Source organism: Xenopus tropicalis, chromosome 9 (assembly GCF_000004195.4).
Source record: "Xenopus tropicalis strain Nigerian chromosome 9, UCB_Xtro_10.0, whole genome shotgun sequence".
NCBI classification, from domain to species: Eukaryota; Metazoa; Chordata; class Amphibia; order Anura; family Pipidae; genus Xenopus; species Xenopus tropicalis.
This window is the reverse complement of record NC_030685.2, coordinates 68,817,763-68,839,799: the sequence shown is the minus strand read 5'-3', so window position 1 is coordinate 68,839,799 and position 22,037 is coordinate 68,817,763. Positions and strand designations below refer to the sequence as shown.

Sequence of the window (22,037 nt, the reverse complement as noted above, 5' to 3'; positions counted from 1 at the left end):
AACAAAGGAAGCTGCCAGTGTGAAAGCTTGTGTGCTGATCCAGGTGAGTCTTAGACTTTACAGTCAAGGTAGCCTGATTAGATGGGACAGTTCTGATTTATAGATCCAACAGGATTGAACCGAGGCAGGGCAAGATGTGGGATAAAGTGGGATAAGAGTCTAGCACTAGTAGACAGTTCCAGCGTTTTCCATAGGTGGTGTTTTTCCCATTCAAACAGATGTCCAGGAATGAACATACTGTATATTACCAGTGCTAAGAAATAAGCCTATGGTTGCCATCTGTCTGATTTTAGAAAGGATGTCTAGGTGAAAATTGACTTTCCGGATAAGGAAATTTGGAGAAGTCCCACCCCCTAAATGCCACTAAATTTCCCCTTCCAGCCCCCTAACTTCACTCACCTCGCCCAGGGCATCACCAATTCTGCCCCCCCTGCCACCCAGAAAGGTGGAAACCTTAGCGTACCCCTAGGCACCAACTGCCATCCCCATAACATATTGGCACTTACGGAGTATAGACTTTGCACAATCCGCCACCGGAGTAAGGGGCAAGGGCCATTGGTGGGCTTTAATTTGAGAAGGAGCAAAAGAAAAGCAAATAATTGCACTGAAAGTATATTTTTACTTAATTAATATTTTAATTATGTTTTTCTTTGACTAATAGAGAATTGATTGTACCAAGTTTTGCATAGGACATGTTCTACCATTTACATTCCTCTAGGCAGGCACTAGAAAACAGGAGCGGATGAACACATACAATATAGTAGCTTTCATGCTTCTTGTTTACACAAACAACTGTACAACATAAGACTGTTAATGGTAAATGAGGTCCATGGCGCCATTAGTATTCCTTTTTTTTTTCGCTTAAAAAAACACATTGTAATTCATGACATTCATTCTAGGGTAGCAAGAAAATGCATCATTGACGACATAACAATTTGTTTATCCCAAAATTTACAAATATACACAATATTTATAATATTATTTTCAGACAGTTACAGTGCAAAGATATACATATAGTACAAGTGATAATTGTTCATAAAAATAACAATTGGCATTTATATTAAAAAAAAAAAAAAAAACAAGGCAAAGTTTAATAAACATTTTTCCCCCTATAGGCTAAAATAGATATTTTTTTTTATCAAGTAGAACTGTTAACATTATGGACTTGACAAATATGAAAACACGGGTGAAAAAAGAGAGATCTGGCATTTGTACATTTCCCTATATTTATTTATACATCGGAATCCTCTTTGACGAGATTGGCAGTGTCTTTGAAGGTGTCTTCTGTCGGCGAGTAGGAGGATGGCTGTTGTTCCTTTTTATTGGAGGATTTTTCTGGCGACTGTGACGTAAACGGTGATGGATCTTCTTCTGCCTCATTTTGCTGCTCTTTTTCCATCTGTAACATTTTAAAAAGGGATTTTGTATGCATGCATTGCGCTACTACCCATGGCTGTTTACAGCAGTGCCAGCAGGGGCTTGTCACCTATCATTAAAAATGCATCCTGGCTGTTATTTTACCGGCCTAGCCAGTAAATCACCAATTAAGGCCAGAAACAGCATTTCAGATTTGTACTTGTACTTTGTAATACCCATTAAAACCCCCTCCCCTTTCCTCACCATCTCCGCTGCTCATCAGCCTTTATACTCATAGGCCCACCTCTGCCCCATCCATATCTCCACCCATCTCCCAACCCATTTACCAGTCCTATTTACCCTTTCCCTGCACTTTCTGTCCATTTTCCTGCCCCTTTCATCATAGTCCCACCCCCAAATGACATCACAGACCGCTCAGAAATATAGAAAAAAAAGAAGGCAACCCTACCTCATTTTACATCCCCAACTATTGCATGTAGTACATGTATGTAATTTACTATTACAATTCCTTTTCTAAAAACCTGCACTTTACAAAATGCTTTCATTATCCAAGATAAATAGCTAGTTCTCATTGACATGTAGGTCTCTATATATATAAAATGCCTGTTAAAAGGGCAGCAACCCACATGTTCAACATGTTCCATGAATAGGGCTTGTGCTGAACATATTTTTTGCCATTTCTTCTAACGAAATCATTTTATTGATTTAAAAAAAATAGAGGAACATTAAATTAATGGTTTTTTTTTAACCTGAACAGGGCAAACAGGGAATCTGAAGCTACTCCATGTTTGGTCCTTACGAGGTAGGTACTTAGATTACCAGTTCAAAGACAAGCAAAAGAACATTATGCAGGAAAGTTATCTAAGCACTAGTGATCTAATTATCTCCCTTGAATGGACCAATATACTGACACCACCCCTGCATCTCCCATTAACTTCAGCTGAAATGGCCTGAACGTGTCTGGGTAATAATATAAAACGCAATATGTAATTCAGTTGTTACCTCTGCATATACTGGGTTTTCAAAGTTTGTGCTTTGCTTAATTTTTCTTTTGAAGAAATTCCACTTTGATTCCGGCTGCATAAGAAACAAAGTACATAATGATTTATCTTTAGAACTCCCAATTAAGGTTAGAAATATGAACTCTTTTTCTGCTAATAATCATTGTCAAGCCCATAAAGGTATAATAATAAAGGTGTAATAACAATAAAGGTGTCCTTTCCATTTCTCATTCTGCTATAGTATTGCCTGCCCCCTACCCAAGTTATCCTTGCTGGATTTCATTTGAGGGCACCTTGAGGCTGGCATCCTCCAACGCTCCCCCCCACTTACTTCTACAAAGGGTAGCCACCTTTTCTGGAAAAAAAATTTCGGCCTTCCTATATATAAATCAATACCACTGCAATCGTGCATCATTTTTACCAGCCAGGTGGCACCCCTACTTCCACAGGATCTCACATATGTGCATCTTTCACTCCTACACCCAGAGCACAGAGGATTGGGTGTGCAGAGATTCAAACAGTCAAACCTCTTAGCCAGACCCCAGTGCTCCAACAAATGTAAGCAAGCTTCAGGGGCAGATGGGAGTCATTGCTGGCCTGGGCCTGGGCCATTGTGGCCTTGCTACAAATTTGGGCCTGCTTGGGAAAGTGCAAATTCATTTGAGCAGTAAGGCATTTTCAGACTGGGAAGCAAAATGTAAACTGCAAAAACATAATCCACCATTTTTTTGTTTTTTGCACCTAGTCTTCCAGCCTAAATGAATTCCTACAGGTCTGTGCCCTCTGTTTCTGAGCACAGAAACCTACAGCCACCCCCCATAATTTCAGTGCTGCCTGCATTCGTACGTGCTGTCTTCATTAGTGGCAGGAAGGGGAACGCATGTAGGCATCCTCCCTTGTGCCCTCTAAACTTTTGCATCGTTTAGACCAGGCTGCAATGGGACCCTGTATATAATGCCTTCCCTATGGCAGGCAGTAAGGACAAGGCTGTTCAACACCTGCCTTTTACTCTTGTGCCCCTTCGTGCTCTGGCACTAAATGACCCCTAAAAAACTGATACTGCTAAAAGGCAGTGGCGTTTATGATATATGATCTACTCAGTGCAAAAGACCTATATCAAAGGTCTGTACAGCTAAATAAAGAAAAACGAATCCCTATATAGAAAGAGGGTAATCTTTGTCTTTAATCTGAAAAATGCCTGCCTATATGTAGCAGCAGAGTAGGGAAATGTAGAGTAAGTAATACCATTATTGGCTAACATAGTAGATTACAAAATTCAAGCTTTAACTCTTCAGGCAGAGTATATTATGATATACCAGCCCTGCAGAAGAGACCATTGCATTTGGTAATCTACTAACTGAGCCAATGAGAGTATTACTTACTCCTCCTGTTTTGGTGTCTGCCTGTATGTTTGGCTATTTCAGGCATGGAACAATGCAAATCAGTGATTTGGTGTGTGATTATTGCTATTCCCCTAAGACAAATAGATATTTTATAAGTACAATAAATGTGCAGACCTGAGTGGTTTCCAGGCTCCCTGATGACTGGGGCGTGTCGACTGCATATAGTGGGTTCTCAAAATTATCTGCCCCCTGTCCATTATTGTTGATGTTAGTCACCTAGGGAAAAAAATAACATTTTAAGAAAAAATAGGAAATAGTGGTGTTATTATAGTGCAAATGAATCAAACAAGTTGACACAGCTGGAAATTTGGGCACTATCTCTCTGAAGCCTACGAATTCTGGTGCATCTTTAATCTTGGTATAGAAAACTATTATAGAATGCCTGAGCTCTTTTGGGAAGAGTAGGTATAGAAACATAGATAAGTGTATGCTTCTTACATCTGGTGGTCGGCTTATGGTAACAACGGCGGCACCTTCACTTGTTGTGTACATGGGGTTTTCATAGACAGTGGGCTCCTTCCCAGTATCCACAGTAAATGTTTCATTCTAAAAGAGATTAGAGAAAAATTTGATTTTTTTGGAATAAAAGAGAAAACAGCAAATAAATCAATATGGCCCTGTCCCATTTACAATGCATTGTGTTGTGAATCGATTTGCAGTGTAAATAGCAAGTAATCTCCCATTTTACACATATGAAGTGATGGAAGAGATGTCACCAGGCTGCTCCGTGGAGATGCAAACAAACTGCCTACTGCTCATGTCTGGTAACTATTTCCAGTTTAGTCTATAGTAACCTTGTAGGAATTATACATACATACTGTATATAAGGTGAGCAGACCTCTCCAGCACAACATTCCAAAACCAAGGGCAGTATATTAAGTTGGTCCTTTTTTTTTTTTTTTACTAAGAAACCAACCTTTGCCCCCTACTCTTCTAGGAAGGCTTTTCCACCAGATGATTGTCAGTGGGATTTGCTTCCATTCACACATAAGAGGTTGGGCACTGATGCTGGGAGATAAAGCCTGGCATGGAGGGTCGGACTGGGCCACCAGGGCACCGGGAAAAAACCCAGTGTGCCCCGGCGGCCCAGACCCAATCCCGGTCCCACCGTACTGGCATGCATGGCTCCAATTCATTCCTTCTGTATGCTATGGGTTACTAGACCTAGTGCAAACTTTAAGACTTTTTATACATTACCAGTTTATAATGCACATATACACTGCTATTGGATGGGGATGCAAAATTAAGGGAAGACTGCATCATAGAATGGTTGAAAGAAGTCTTGTCATTGTAAGAAATAATTTGAAAGTATTTTCTATTGGGTTTGTCAAGCAAAATAAACTTCACTTACACTATATAATAATAAAAACCTTGTTTCCTTCAATCTTGGAATTACACAATCACAGCAAGCAGGCAGGCACCATTTTGTGGGCACTGTTATTAAGGCATTAATATTAAAGCTTTGTATCATGCCAAAATCTTGTGCATGTGCCAGAATAGGGAAACTGATGCACATGCCCATGCACTGGCTACACAATTTAATGGTGGAAAGTGAGTGCTGAATGGAAAGTGAAAGTAATTGTTGCCCCACCTCTATTTCTAAGGCAGATTGATGTCTGGGATTTTTAAATGCATTTATAATGGATATGGATGTGTTCATAAAAAGGAATTTCTTGTTTAATTTGAAAAGGACTTTTATTATACAACTTTTTATGCCTGGTTGACAGGTCCTCTTTAATTTCAAAAACTGTTGGGCAAATGGGGCATTGTTAGACATATCTATTCTCATCACAAGACAATAATAATGAAGTATTAATAAATTCAGAGACATGGTTAGTACCTGAGGTTTCATATTATGGGCTAGATTTAATCCAGTGAGAGAAAGATTTCTCACAAAAAAACTCATGGGACAGATTCAATTTGAGATGCAATTAAATTTAGAAAAAGTTCATCACATGAAAATGAAAATTTGGAAAAATTTGGAAAAAATTTTTATCCTGAAATTGAATCTCGTCCATGAGTTTTCTTGTGATAAACACTGACATAACATTTTCTCATTGAATTTGGCCCTATTTATCTCCACTGTTATGGGAACAACAATATACACTGTAGACAGATACACGCAAACATACCATCTGCATTACTCTGTCGATGGCAGAATCTGCACCAAATCCAGAGACGCCAATATCCATGCTGACATCAGTTCCTGATCGGAATGTTACGCCATTGCCATTTTCAGAAGACTTCACCAAACCACTTAAGCTAAAACCAGAAAGGAACATGGAAAATTACTGGTCACTCTCTGTGTTTTAAACTGGCATCCTAGTCTTTCCTTCTAGCCTATAACCTTTGAGACAGAATCATAGCAGTTGGAAAAAAGGAAACTAATTTGCAGAATGGATCAGCATATTACATATTAAATAGTCATATAGCATGTATGGGTTAAAGAAAGACAATGGTTTGTCAAGTTCGACCTCTCCAAATCATCCCTAGTAAAAATACATGATACATATATATTAAAGGGGAACTCTACCCAAACACAACTTTTTAAAACTTTTAAAAACTTTACTTTAGTAAAAATAATTTCATACAACTTTGCAATATACAACACTGAAATAATATGCAGCCTTTTCATGATTTTTAATGTAATTATATGGTTTGAACAGTTCTATAATCAATGTTTTAATCCCTCCACCCCTGCTAGAATTTCAAATGATGCAGAAAGAGAAGAACTGTTTTGCAGCTGGGTTTCAGCATATAAAAATAGTATTTGTTCATATTTTATGAAGGAACAAATTACAATTATAGGTATATTAGGGGTTTCTGCGTTGTGTTGTGGGCTCTTTAACACATTTAAACTGTGGGTATATCGATAATTGTAAGCTAGCAAGCTCACCAACACAGGAAAATGTGTAGACCCTGCTAAATCATTTAGAAGTCCTATTTAGAAGTCCTTGTTTAGGATGGTACTGTTGATGCTATTTTCACAAATATACACGAGGCACACACAGTATACCCTGTGATGCAACAGAGCATTTCTAGAGCATTTTCTAGTATAGTACATGCCAAAGTCCCAACAGGTGTATCATGCTAAACTCTATAGTTGTAAATTCACGCGAAATATCCCCACCTTGGAAATTTTGGAAGTGACGGTAAAAGCTTGCCAGTTCTTCTGTAGTTAAAAATGCCTCCAATTACAAGAGAGCCAATGATTATCACCAGAATGACAGTCAGAAGGACTGCAACAGCCGCTGTAAAGGAACATAATTTAACAATCAGAATTAATGAAGTTATGAAACTATTAAAATATAGAATATATATATATATATATATATATATATATATATATATATATATATATATATATATATATATATATATATATATATATACAATTATATAATTCTATATAGAATATGTACCTGTTCCTGGAGGCATGCCCTTGGAGTAACCCATTTCACAGTAGTTTCCGCTGTAGCTAGATTGGCACCTACATGTCAAAAGATACATTAATAACCCAAATTTAAACATATAAAGGGAATATATAATAGGTATATTGGTGCAGCAATAATTGGGGTCAAGGGACAGGTTACAATACATTTGCACTGGCATTTAAGGGAGTGTGAAAGAAAATGTAAAAACGGACTTACTTGCACTTTGGAAGTCCACTTTCATCATAATAACATATTCCTCCGTGCATACATCTGCATGCTGGCGGCATTGTTGGGGGGGATTCAATAGCTAAGGAAATGGAAAGCCATGCACGTTAATGGGAAGACATGCAATGGATATTATCTTCAGGCAGGGAATGTAGCATTCAGCACTTGGTAGCAAGGGTAACATGGGTTCATGAACATCACTGTATCACTCTTTATAATAAAATATAGTATTAAAATGGAAAGGTAGACAACAATGTAGGTTATAAGCAACAATGATTAGTCAAGCCTTAATTCTACATGCCGAAATAGCACAACTTTGAAAATGATGCACATTGGGCACTGGGCATTGGGTTAACATACAAACAATAAAAAGGTTTTTTCTTTTAGAAGACCCACTGTACCTCCATATGTACCCAGGTGCAGTAACCAAGAGCAACCAATAAGATGTCTCCTTTGAAACAGGTGACCAGTAAATTCTACCTGCTGATTGGTTGCTATAGGGCACTATAGGTTGCACTTGGGCAGACTTATTGCCTTTTATTACATCACCCCCCACCCCCCATAATTTCTAAACTGCTAAAATCATTGTCTTTTAGTGTGTGAAAATCAATAGAATATGTTGGCAATTTTGTTCCTTAGGCTGCATTTTTGTTCCTTGTTGTGGGACACTATAATTAGGGGAATATAGAGGCAGAGGATTATTAATTTAGCCCTCCTTTTAGGCTTCTTTCCTTGAATATAATGGCTTGCCACTAATAAATGTAGAGGTAGGACAATGCAATACCTTTTACCAGTAAATGTATGTGCACTCTATAAACCTTCTGGCACCCCAACTACAGAAACTGTATTACTGGTTATAGAACTGATAAGGAGAGGTAGGAAAACATTTTTGTTTGAGGACGCTAACAGTAGAAGGCTTTCCACTGAATAATTTAAATTATATATAAATATATATAAGCTGATCTATTTTGTGAAGGCTGAAGTCTTCATTATCAGCCTGTGCAAACTATCGTTCATTCTATTCACAATAAAAATGTAAAGCTACAAAATGTAATCTCTCCTTTCTATGAACAGCGGATGTACCTGCATCACAGTCAGTGGTACTGCCTTCCATAAAGCGGGTTCCTTGGGGACAGGAGCATGTGTAGCCTCCCGGTCTGAGCAAGCAAAGATGGGAGCAGACGTCCTTGCAATGACTGGGCACTGAATGACAGAATGACAAATACGCATATTTTAAGATAAGTCAGGGATGCACACAATGTGCATTTTAGTGGCGCCATTAACATTTAATAATTACCTGAATGATTGTATCGATGGCCGTGGTAGATCCGCACTTGTGTGAGCCAAGGGTTAACTGTTAATACTTTGACTTTCTGACCAGTGCCAAATTTGTCTTTCTTCCAAACCTCCCCTTTTTCCTTTGTGGTCCAGTACAAATGACCTTCAAACACATCTAAGCTGTAAGGGTTACCTAGATCTTAAAAGGTACAAAAATGATTAATGATTTTATGATTTAATTATAACCAACCAAAAAGCAAAACTCAGTTTCACCAATTTACCAATTAGGTTATATTAATCATTTATTTAAAAAGGGTGGAAGGCAATACTGCCATTTATCAGCAAACAATGCTGTTATATTCCCATTTCTTGATATTATTATTTGACTCTCAGTGTATTGCTGTTATGTCATGAAACAGTAAGAACAATTGACTATATACAGTATTGATATTATTGCATTAATAAATCATTATGTACTTAAAATATAGGCTAAAATCAGAACAATAAGTCAAACATTTTTGTAAAAAGAAAACGACTGTAAATTGTTTCTAACCTCCTGTTATAACCGTCTGTCTGTCAGTCCCATCAGGCTTTATGGATTCAATAATATTTTCTTTCGAGTCACTCCAGTAAATCCGATTCTTGTTTATGTAGTCGATGGTGAGGCCAGTTGGCCATCCAAGGTCTTCTGAAACTAAAACCTGCCTCTGTTGGCCGTCCATCCAAGCGCACTCAATTTTAGGCTGCCTGCCCCAGTCTGTCCAGTACATGAATCTGAAAAATTTAAAATGGGCAAAACATAAAAGGTGCATCTTTTATTTGACAACATTAATATTAAAGACAGGGAGCATTTTAAAATACTAAGAGAAAATAACAGTATCTTCAGTAGTTGCTCAAAGGATCCTAACCCTAATTATCCTGCAATTTTGCTGCAATAGACACCAAAGATCACTAATATATTAAAATGGACATGATCACACATGCATTTTGATCCTTTAGGTTAGTCTCAAATACAAAAGCAGAGATTCTCATTTAGCCTTTTAGTGTTTTTGCTAACAATTACATATGCAGCTAGATAATGAAGGAATATGGGTTTGTTTGTCTTTATTACAGTATGACTTACCCAAGCTCAGGGTTGACAACAATGGCTGCTGGTTGATCAATCTGGGTGTAAATTAGCCATTTCCTATATCTTCCATCCAGCTTTGCTACTTCTATCCGATTAGTGCCGGCATCAGTCCAGTAAATATGTCTGAAAATAAAGTAAAGGCAAAGAGTGATTAAACAAATATAAGTTTTTTGCTTTGCAAAAACGATACTACATTTCATCAAATATATATGTCCAACGAGACAACTGCAACAAACCATCTTGCAACGGCAATATAAGAAAATCAGTGCCAATTCTATACACAAAATAGGATGAATAAGGAAATACTAAGAAAAAACTCTTTTGGAGTAAGTAGATTACAGTTTTTTTTCTAAGTTAAGTTGTACCAGCACAATTATGAAAGAGACTGAAGGAAGAGAAATCCTTTTTATATAATACCATATAGCAGTGCTGTATGGCACACACAGGTCAAGTATGGCACAAACCAGCCAAGAATGGCACACACAGTCAAAGTATGGCACACGCAGGCAGGGTAGGGAAGACAGAGTATGGCACACACAGGCAGCATAGGGCAAGCAGAGTATGGCACACACAGGCAGGGTAGGGAAGGCAGAGTATGGCACACACAGGCAGGGTAGGGCAGGCAGAGTATGGCACACACAGGCAGCATAGGGCCGGCAGAGTATCGCACACACAGGCAGGGTAGGGAAGGCAGAGTATGGCAGGTTTTTACTGTACTACAACCATTAATATGGGTATGGTCATGTGATAACATGGGTGTGGATTCAAGTGTGTGCGGTTTCAAAAAGGGGAGTGGTCAAAAATGGCTTCCATTATCGGCCCTCCACCACGTAGGTCGGAAAAATTCCGGCCCTCGGTACCACAGAAGTTGGACAGCACTGTCATATAGCAAATTGAACTCACATCATCCACAGCCCAAAAGATAAAAGACATTGGGGAATATGTATGTTTTTCCATTGGCTCTATGGAAAGCTCTGAGATTAACCAATTTATCCTACGATTTATAAACCAACTCATAGATTAAATAGTAGAGTAAAGCTGGCCATACACGTGGCGATCTCACGATGTTTCGTACGACCGTCGGTCGCACGAAACATCGTCAGATCCGCCACACACCATTCAGGGCTGAATCGGCAGGTAAGGAGGTAGAAACAATAGGATTTCTACCTCCTTCTGCCGATTCAGCTCTGAAGGGAGAATTTTGGTCAGGCGCCTTCTATGGCGCCCGATCAAAATTTTCTAACCTGGCCGATCGGCGAGTCGACCGATATCAGCAGCTTCCTGCGATATCGGTCGGCTCGCTGACATGCCATACACGCACCGATTATCGTACGAAACGAGGTTTCGTACGATAATATCGGTGCGTGTATGGCCACCTTAACACTCCATTATTGTAAATACACAATATTGCAGCATAGACTCATTAGGTATATAACATAGGTACATAATATAAATCAGGGTGTTTGATGTCGGGAGAGAGGATTGATTTTGAGATACAATACCTTCCAACCCAGTCTACAGCCAGTCCATCAGGGTTACCAATATAACGTAGGTCTAAATCAACATCTTTAACCAGGTTATTCCCATAATCCTCAAACGTTGGCAGGTAGGCGCGTCTGATGGAGCCAAATGTGGAGCCTTGGCCTCGGATACTGTAGTACACCACACCTTAAAAGGTACACAAAAATGCCACTCTTAAACCCAGGACAAATACCGTATATACATATGAAAACAATGCAGAACTTTATCAGTTATAAACCAAATCTCTTTTATCCCAAATAAATACAGGTTTATTTCTGTTTATTTACATTTTGTTTATGTGTACTGAATTGTTTATTGGTATTACCATTTTAATTTCAGTTATTTGGCTAATTTGTGTTTTAAATTTAAGCCAATTAAGTTGCTTTGCACCCAATTTGCAGGACAGAGGGAATCAGTTTTCTTTATGGAGCATTTACATGTAGTGGGTCAAGTATTTGTCATTCTGCATGCTCGACTGGGTACGATAAAGATCCCTTGGACAGCAACATTCAACTTATGGGCCTCGAGTTGGACATCCACGCTTTCCAGTAAATGTTCCATAAAGTAAATTGCATGAAGGTACAGGTAGAACAAACTATGGTGCTATATAAATAAATGGTGATGATGATGATGATGAGAGGGCCTTTCCAGGAAACAAAATTGATATCAGTGCTGTATGATTTTATTAGCAGAAATGAAAGCCACTGAATACTTACTGAGGCCTATTCCTTCCGGATCCCAATCATAGTCTAAGGCCTGGACATGCTGCTGATCTTCAATGTAGTCAGAATACTGCTCTGATGACAAGTTGTATCTTCTTATACGGACATTGTCAGGTAACAAAAGCAAAGGAGGAGTGCCTGTAAAATAAAGTTTTATATGCTTCACTGTCTACATCCTCCCATCCAGTTCTTGTAGTTGATATCACTCTCTTCATACTATCCATTCATACTCTCCTATGATGTGAATTAACCTTCCTAATGCTCTTTTGTGTCATTAATGCCACATGAACCCCCGCATTTCTTAAACTACTAATCTGGAGAATGCCAGAGAATTACATATGGCAACTGATACATCAGTTTCAGTACTGACTGAAGTGTTTCACTGAAAATGTCCAACAACATAATCTCACAAATTTTGATCTTCTCTGTAATTTATACTCAACCTCTTGTTCTAAGACCCATTATATATTATTACTTTCTTACCCTCTGCAGCACATTGGGTTCCTTGTTGATCACCAACAGATCTATAGCCTTCAGCACAGAAACATTCATAGCTTCCCTTGGAATTTTTGCAGTCCTGTGGGCACTTTCTGTAGAGCTCACACTCATTAATATCTAGAAATGTAAACAATATTTATAAAAATACATTTACTTATTTTTGTTGTAAAGAAAACATACAAATTTACTACAGTTTTTGTGTTTTGAAACACGCCTTGGACATGCAGTAATGGTGCAGAAGTAATGGGACCAACATGAGGCCTTACCGCTCTGAAGGTTATTTTCTTATCTAGTTTAATTAGTTTGTAAGTGAAATTATGCATCATTGCAGTCCAGCTTATTAAATATAGTAGGTTAATTATAGCCCATATAGAATGTTGGAAGACCAGATTATGAAGCCTCTGAACAGACTGGAGGCCAAAAAATATCCCCTGAAGGGTGATATCCTGCCCACATGCTTCCAGTTGGACAGCCTTGTTATACATCATCTTTATGCACCACAATCAGCTAAGACAAAACATCAAAAACTTAATAAACCTTGCAAACAATGTTTTTACATGACAAATTCAATCATAATTTATATCAGTGATTCCCAGCAAGTGGCTTGTGAGCAACATGCTGCTCACCACCCCCTTTGATGTTGCTGTCAGTACCCCCAAAGTAGTTGCCCATTTTTTAATTTCTGGCTTGGAAACAAGTTTTGGAAGCACAGAGACGCAGTCTTACTCCAAGCAGAGCCTCCTGTAGGCCAGCACTCCACATGGGGCTACCAAATAGCCAATCACAGCCCTTATTTGGCATCCCCAAAGAACGTTTTTCATGCTTGTGTGGCTCCCCAACACTTTTAACATCTGAGGCTCACAAGTAAAAAGGTTGGGGACCCCTGATTTATATTTTGGTTCTGTCAAGGCAAACACTGAGGAATTTTTAAACGTGTAGCTTTAAGATAGGGAGCCGAACACAAGTATTGAACTGACCTTCACATGAATTCCGATCAGATTCACTGGCTTTATATCCAGGCCGACATGAACATATAAATCCGCCTTCAGATAAATTAGTACAGTTGTGTTCACAAATGTTTTCTGAGCAGCTTCTTTGAGTTCCTCTGTCTAAAAATAGGCATAAAAAGAGAAATAATAAACAACAACTCTGTATCTACAAGATTTTATTATGGACATGAGTGTCCATTACAGAAAGTAAGACATAATATTAGTGAGTATGAAACATACAGAGAGAAAAGAATTTATCTAAAAAATGTTTCAAAAGAAGGGCTGAAAACATGACGTGGTCCAATTTCAGCTACCTTGTGTCTCAACCCTTTCTCCTTGTAGATTGTAAGCTCTTTTGGGCAGGGCCCTCTTCACCTCTTGTATCGGTTATTGATTGCTTTATATGTTACTCTGTATGTCCAATGTATGTAACCCACTTATTGTACAGCGCTGCGGAATATGTTGGCGCTTTATAAATAAATGTTAATGTAATGTAATAAAAGCTATAAACCAATCATACTGCAGAATTCATAGAGTGCAGCGTATCATACACTGGGGAGTTTATTATGAAGTATGTTTGATTATGGCAGATGGGAACTAAGGAAGCAAAACATCATAAATTAATTATTACATCATTACCTATTTAGGTGAAGAGTTAACACTGCATGGCAAGACTGCAGCTCAGTACTCACTAAGTCAGTGATCCCCAACCAACGGCTCATGAGTAACATTTTGCTCACCAACCACTTGGATGTTGCTCTCAGTGCCTGCGGGCCCAGGTAGTTATTTTTGAATTTCTGACTTGGTGGCAAGTTTTTGTTGAATAAAAACAAGATTTGCTATCAAATAAAGCCTCATGTAAGCTGATAGTGTGCATAGAGGCCCCTAATGGCCAATCTTAGACCTCATTTGGCACCTCCATGAACTTTTATGGTGCTTGTGTTGCTATCCAAGTCTTGACTGTGGCTCACGAGTGAAAAAGATTGGGGATCCCTGCACTAAGTACTGTAAATAGCACACCAAGAGGTTTTACTTGGTATTTACTCCCATTACTCCCTGTGCATTAGTTGGAATGCAACTACTTTGGTAAACACAACTTTAATTTAATGCCAAATTCTACACATTTTTTGTTTAAAATTACATATGATTTTTTTTATAAATATGACGTAACTGTGAGAATATTATCAGATAAAACAAGCTACTTTGAATAAGGGGAAGCCAACATTTAGTATACATATGCCGTATTAGTTAAAACCAGGGTCAGGGTGCTTATTTGTGTCCTATGATATATGAGGACATGTACTTACTGCAGCCTGCTTCATCTGAATGATCCCCACAATCATCATAGTCATCACATACATAGTGAAGGGGAACACAGAAGTGGTTGCCACATTTATATTCTTCGTCTGTGCATGGTCTCGGTGTTGGTGGTCTACCTAGAACCAGAAAGAAAACACAGTCTACCCTTTAATAACTTTTATAAGTTGGCAAAGATAATTATTTGTATGTATGTCTTCTATTCATCCAGTTATGAATGGTGTATATAGAGTGAAAAGACTTATGTGGTGAATCTGTCACAAATCAGTAAAGGTATGGAATCTGTTATCCGGAAACCTGTTATTTTAAAATTGATTTAGTTTTTTCCTGTTGTAACAAAACAGTACCTTGTACTTGATCCCAACTAAAATATAATAAATCCTTATTGGAGGCAAAAAAATCCTATTGTGTTTACTTCATGTTCAAATTATTTTTTTAGTAGACTTAAGGTATGGAGATCCAAATTACAGAAAGATCCCTTACCTGGAAAACCCCAAGTTGCGAACATTCTGGATAACAGGTCCCATATCTGTACACCCATTTTTTGTTAAACTAAAATGTCTAATAACCATTCTATGTTTTTCATTACTTACCATTATATGGTGTACTGCCTATTGAACTTTTTAGTGTCCCTATTTACTGTAGCCTTTCCCCAGAATGTAATGCTTTCAGTTAACAAACATCTTTCAGGTCTGTATTGCATCTTTATCTAGCACATCTGTCTTCACATGCATGCAATACTTATTTTTCTAGTCTCCTTGTGCTGTTTTATATCCCTCCTTTCTTGGTGTTGCCTTCTGTCAGCGACTGTGTGTCTTTCTCAATCATGGTTTATTACCCCAATGCACAGAATATATCATGTTTGCTTATACCTCATCCAGTTATAAGAACCTTTAAAGCAGAGCAGGTATCAGAAGCAGAGGTTACACTGTACTTATGAAAGATAACTCACATTGTTCCTCTGTTTCATCACTTCCGTCACTGCAGTCATCCACACCATTGCATATTTCATGTCTGTAGACACAGCGATTGTTTCCACAACGGAAGCGGAATGGAGGCTCACAAGGAATATCCACTGTAAAACATAATATATCCCTGTTGTCACAACAGATTATAGACTGTATATAAAGGCATAAAACTGAAGGCCGAGTGATTTTATACAGGTCATGGAACTCCAAAGTAATACACACGTTTCAATGAGTTATGTGACAGAAATTACATCACTAAGCATCACTATAACTATAACTGATGACATCACTAAGCATCATTTTTAAAAAGCATATCATTTACAAGATCTTCAGGGCTCTTAAGTTTTATATATATATATATATATAACATTTGCGTGTTTTATGGTATGCCTTACAGCAGTGCTGAAGCTCTTCATCAGATCCATCTCCACAGTCATTGTCACCATCACATCTCCAGTAGGGCTGAATGCAGACATGGTTTTTACACTCAAACATGGAAGCGGGGCAGTAAGTTCCATTTGGATACCGTGTCGCTGATGGCAGAAATGGGGTTAGTGAATGCACCATCTTAACAAATGTAAACACCATAAAATAAATATAGAATGTTTTGGTTTAATCATAGTTTCCAACTTACGGCAAGCTGCCTCATCAGAGACATCCAGGCAGTCTGCAGTTCCATCACAGCGGAAACGTTCAGCGATGCAGTGGCCACTGTTGCACTGGAAATACCCTGGGTGGCAAGTCCTTATCTCTAAAAGTACAAGATATATTAAGGTATAATTAAGTAAGTCACTAAAATACAGCTCTGCGCAAAGATATTATTAATATGTAGGTCACAATGTCAGTAAGTCTTACAATCAGAAAGGTTTGTGGGCAATCAAATCCTAATAAAGGATAGGACAGAAATGTTTGCTGTATTACCCAAGAGCTACAGCAGCCCCATAACTGAGAAGATGTATAGGTTATATATTGCCTCAAAAATCCCAAAGTGTACTGCAAATGCTGAGATTATGTGTCTGCCCATTGATGTCACCAATGAGAGACTAGATAACAAGCCCACAAGGCCATGTAGCTTTAGAGAACATCTTAGCATGGATCCTTACTGGCATATGTCTTATATAATTCCAAGAAGAGGCATCGCAAAGCAAAACCTTTATGGCTGAATAAAAGTGTTATTGTCGAGGTTGGTAAGAAAAAACGTACTTTTAGGGCATTCAAGTTAGCTGGGACAGCGGAAACTTTCATCAGGTACAAGGAAGCAAATAAAGCATGCAAAAAAGCTATCAAGCAAGCTAAAATAGAAATGGAAAGGGATATTGCAGCTAGGAGTAAAAAGAATCCTAAATTATTTTTTAATTATGTGAATAGTAAAAAAATGAAGCAAGAAGGGGTGGGAACTTTATTATCACGGGGGGGGTACGTTGGTTGATGAGAACGGGGAAAAAGCTGAAATTTTGAACTCTTATTTTTCATCTGTCTATACATCTGAGGAGCCAGATAATGAAGGCTTTCCTTTTAATATGCCCAGTTCTAGTAATTTAGCTACTGGCGCATGGGTCACTCAGGAGGAAATTCAAAAGAGACTTGAACATGTAAAGGTAAACAAAGGTCCAGGGCCGGATGGGATTCATCCCAGGGTATTAAATGAGCTGAGCGCTGTGATTGCCAAACCTCTTCACTTAATTTTTCAGGATTCATTGAGGTCTGGCATGGTGCCGAGAGACTGGCGGATTGCTAATGTGGTGCCTTTATTTAAAAAGGGATCCCGTTCTCAGCCTGAAAACTATAGGCCTGTTAGTCTGACATCAGTAGTAGGAAAACTTTTGGAAGGGGTAATAAGGGATAGGGTACTTGAATACATTGCAGTTCACAATACTATTAGATTGTGCCAGCGTGGTTTTATGCGTAACAGATCTTGCCAGACTAATTTAGTCGCCTTTTATGAGGAGGTGAGCAGGAACCTTGATGCTGGAATGGCAGTTGATGTCATCTACTTAGATTTTGCTAAAGCGTTTGATACAGTACCTCACAGAAAGTTAATGATCAAATTGAGGAATATTGGCCTAGAACATAATATTTGTAATTGGATAGAGAACTGGCTGAAGGATAGAGTACAAAGAGTGGTTGTAAATGGAACATTTTCTAATTGGACCAGTGTGGTTAGTGGAGTACCGCAGGGGTCAGTCCTTGGTCCTTTGCTTTTTAACTTGTTTATTAATGACCTGGAGGTGGGCATAGACAGTACTGTTTCTATTTTTGCTGATGACACAAAATTGTGCAAAACTATAAGTTCCATGCAGGATGCTGCCGCTTTGCAGAGCGATTTGACAAAATTAGATAACTGGGCAGCAAACTGGAAAATGAGGTTCAATGTTGATAAGTGCAAAGTTATGCACTTTGGTAGAAATAATATAAACGCGAACTATCTACTGAATGGTAGTGTGTTGGGGGTTTCCTTAATGGAGAAGGATCTAGGGGTTTTTGTTGATAACAAGTTGTCTAATTCCAGGCAGTGTCATTATGTGGCTACTACAGCAAATAAAGTGCTGTCTTGTATAAAAAAGGGCATTGACTCAAGGGATGAGAACATAATTTTGCCCCTTTATAGGTCCCTGGTAAGGCCTCACCTTGAGTATGCAGTGCAGTTTTGGGCTCCAGTCCTTAAGAAGGATATTAATGAGCTGGAGAGAGTGCAGAGACGTGCAACTAAACTGGTTAAGGGGATGGAAGATTTAAACTATGAGGTGAGACTGTCGAGGTTGAGGTTGTTTTCTCTGGAAAAGAGGCGCTTGCGAGGGGACATGATTACTCTGTACAAGTACATTAGAGGGGATTATAGGCAGTTGGGGGATGTACTTTTTTCCCATAAAAACAATCAACGCACCAGAGGTCACCCCTTTAGATTAGAGGAACGGAGCTTCCATTTGAAGCAGCGTAGGTGGTTTTTCACGGTGAGGGCAGTGAGGTTGTGGAATGCCCTTCCTAGTGATGTGGTAATGGCAGATTCTGTTAATGCCTTTAAGAGGGGCCTGGATGAGTTCTTGATCAATCAGAATATCCAAGGCTATTGTGATACTAATATCTACAGTTAGTACTACTGGTTGTATTTATAGTTTATGTATGCGAGTGTATAGATTGGTAGGTGTGGGTTGTGGGTGCTGGGTTTACTTGGATGGGTTGAACTTGATGGACACTGGTCTTTTTTCAACCCTATGTAACTATGTAACTATGTAACTATGTAACTATGTAAGAAGGTACTTCAGTCCTGGGCTTAAGGTCCATGATTTCTATGAATCTTTTGTGGTGGTTTAGCTTTCCTTTTAAAATGAACACTTATTAGGGTCAAAGATTACCCTGGTCCAATGGGTTGAGGGGTACAACTATTCTCAGAGGACCAATGACCACAGAAGATGGTTCTTCACTAGTGGTCAATTTTTATCTACACACACCTTTGCCAAATAAAAACCATCATCAGCAGAAGGTACGACCATGGACTATAAGAAGGCAAAGTATAATATGGCCATTCCTTACCACAATCTCTTTCATCTGAATTGTCTTCACAGTCATTATCATGATCACAGATCCAGCGCCCAGGAATGCAACGCAGGTTGTCACAGCGGAATTCACTTTCTGTGCACTCCCTTGGACCTGATATGAGATATTATGATTAAATATGATTAATCCATCCAGGTAATCCACCAGCTCGCCATCACAAGGGGTTAATTTAACAATCCTATATAGTGTAGTAAGTTTGAGTATTGAATAATCTCTATATTTATGTGCAATTAAAAAACTGGTTTTAGGGTGTAACTTCCACTCCTGCATCATGTGTCGTTACCATGGGGCCCAGACCCCTAAAAGTGGAAATACTACCAGTAATTGGGTTTTAGTTGTAGTTCATAGACAGCTGGAGGACTAAAAGTGTCTTATCCATGAATCTGGACTGCTTTTTTAACAAACTTTCTTCCCATAGTAGGTGCAGCAACCATAGGATGCAAGAGGATTCCCCAATAAGCATTGTTTCTGTTTAAGTGTTTGATGCTTTAAGCCTGCAATGTTCACATTACTTTAGCTCCCAACTTTCCTTAACCCCTGATAACATGGATGCTGGGGATTGTACTGCAGCAACATCTGGGTGCAATGACTCAGCCTTAAAAAAGTCCCTAAAAACTCCAGGTCACCTGGACAAAAGGCACAAAATTATTCAGAATCTTCAGGCCTGCTTTCCTTCCAAAAGTCCTTTGTTCCCAACCTCCCTGGCCAAAAGGCCCGCAGGAGGCCCCTCTGCCACAAAGCTAAAGTGTCCCTTTATCTCCCCCCTTCCAGCCCAAGAGCTTTTAATGGGTTGAGAAAAACACAATATAAAACTCTGAATAGGTTGCCAATGTGGTTTGTGCCCAAGGCTGGCCCAGGTTTCTAGATAAATCACGATTTATTATTACTGTTGCCCTGAATGTGGTAGTTTGCTCAGCCGTGCCGATAAGCACACCGGTCTTTCCATTTACAGTATAGAGAAGGAAACCTAGTCTAGTTAATCTCTATACTTACTGCAGTTGCGTTCGTCAGACCCGTCATTGCAGTCATTATCTCCATCGCACTTCCAACGCAATGGAATACAGCGATGATTATCACAGCGAAAATCTCCCCGAGGATCACAAGTCCTTTGCTCTGTAAATTCCAATCACTCGCAGTTAGGATATACAAGGCTATAATAGTTATGCACATATTACATTAATCCTTTAATGGTTTAATAAGAGCTGGCATAATGCCCTGCGTTGTAAGTATTCTGCGGTTTCATATGGGAATAAAATCGCTGAACTGGTTTTATGGAGCGTAATAAAAGAACAATGTAGGATTAGGAAACATGCTGACAAAATAATAATGTGATTAATACCTGTAATTACAAACCATAAACTTCTGCCCTAATCACTGTAGAAAATTCAGATTAATAAATGGTAAATACAGGAAATATAAATAACTGATGCTACAGTAACAACATTGGCATTGTTACAGCTCCTCCAATGCTATAACAGATATTCCCATTGATATCAAAGCACCAGTGTAAGCTGCCAAATCAGCCTCTTTAGACTGGGTCATTAGCTTATGGATGGGGCTAAACAGACATCTTGCCTGATTGATATTTAGCTGGTCTTAGGTCATAGTTCTATTGGTCAGGTTTAAAAACCTTGTCAGGTGAAGACCACAATGGCCCATGGTGTGGTCCTCTCCTAACAGGTCTGCATTGGCCCCTATATAAAATGTAATTGTTGGCCTAGACAAACAAATCTTTTTATGCGTGACCAAGCCACTGCCACAAAACCCAGTGATGCAGTTGCCCAACATGTATGCAATTTGTCACAAAATTGTAGGCACCTGATCATTTCTAGGTTGGTCAGAATCAAAATCTCACAATAGGCAGACAGAGGAGTTTCCTCTCCTGTGTTTGATATGAGCTAAGCTCAGGTTCAAACTGGGATTCAAGTTAGGTCCTGGCATTTCTTGTACACAGAGGCCCAAACAGCCCCCCAGCAGCCTATAAATAGTGACTGTCTATGGCATCTTACAGCAGCCCCTCTGGCATTTGCCAGAATCTACAGTAGATCACAAGCACAAAGCTTTAAAACGGACTCAAAATTGAGCATGAATTGATGCCATTCATGAAATGTACAGTATTTGCACCAATACACACTCATAGCATTAATGGGAAGCTTTAATGTGCTCTCTCACTCCCCCCCCCCCCCCTCTCTCTCTCTCTCTCTCTCTCTCTCTCTCTCTCTCTCTATATATATATATATATATATATATATATATAATGACTAATAGCTTAAGAAAATTGAAAATACAAATATTAAACTCACCGCAGCCCTGTTCATCCGAGTTGTCTCGGCAGTCGTCATAACCGTTGCACACACTCCACATTGGGACACAGCGATAGTTGGTCCTACAGTCAAAGTCTGTGTGGTTATCACAACGATAGGCAGGCCCCACTAAAAAGAAGGGATTGTCATTAGACAAGGTAGAAAGCAATAAAAACTCCAATTTGAGGCTAAACACCAATTTGAAGCTACAGGCAAACCTAGTGTATACACACATGCACATTGAAAAGTAATGTTTTAAAATAAGCATCCCCAACCTATGACCCCTGAAGTGGTGGCTGATTTATGCAGCCATTAGA

At 38.9% G+C, this 22,037-nt stretch overlaps 1 protein-coding gene across 2 annotated transcripts in view; it reads right to left on the bottom strand.

The window, feature by feature from the left end:
• Positions 1–611: 611 nt before the first annotated feature.
• lrp2 (LDL receptor related protein 2) overlaps positions 612–22,037 on the bottom strand; it is a 111,155-nt gene continuing 89,729 nt past the window's right edge. For both annotated transcript variants that reach the window (XM_012971045.3, XM_002936756.5), the window contains 23 exons: positions 21,721–21,849; positions 20,411–20,530; positions 19,394–19,510; positions 16,497–16,613; positions 16,258–16,395; positions 15,847–15,969; positions 14,885–15,013; positions 13,566–13,697; positions 12,574–12,705; positions 12,085–12,228; positions 11,350–11,515; positions 9,842–9,970; positions 9,272–9,492; positions 8,738–8,917; positions 8,524–8,643; positions 7,432–7,522; positions 7,204–7,271; positions 6,912–7,032; positions 5,914–6,043; positions 4,220–4,327; positions 3,896–3,997; positions 2,380–2,454; positions 612–1,399 (listed from right to left, as the gene is read on the bottom strand). In XM_012971045.3, the coding sequence (XP_012826499.2) occupies positions 1,232–1,399; positions 2,380–2,454; positions 3,896–3,997; positions 4,220–4,327; positions 5,914–6,043; positions 6,912–7,032; positions 7,204–7,271; positions 7,432–7,522; positions 8,524–8,643; positions 8,738–8,917; positions 9,272–9,492; positions 9,842–9,970; positions 11,350–11,515; positions 12,085–12,228; positions 12,574–12,705; positions 13,566–13,697; positions 14,885–15,013; positions 15,847–15,969; positions 16,258–16,395; positions 16,497–16,613; positions 19,394–19,510; positions 20,411–20,530; positions 21,721–21,849 (2,960 nt within the window). In that variant the 3' untranslated portion in view covers positions 612–1,231. The remainder of the gene's footprint in view (positions 1,400–2,379; positions 2,455–3,895; positions 3,998–4,219; positions 4,328–5,913; positions 6,044–6,911; positions 7,033–7,203; positions 7,272–7,431; positions 7,523–8,523; positions 8,644–8,737; positions 8,918–9,271; positions 9,493–9,841; positions 9,971–11,349; positions 11,516–12,084; positions 12,229–12,573; positions 12,706–13,565; positions 13,698–14,884; positions 15,014–15,846; positions 15,970–16,257; positions 16,396–16,496; positions 16,614–19,393; positions 19,511–20,410; positions 20,531–21,720; positions 21,850–22,037) is intronic.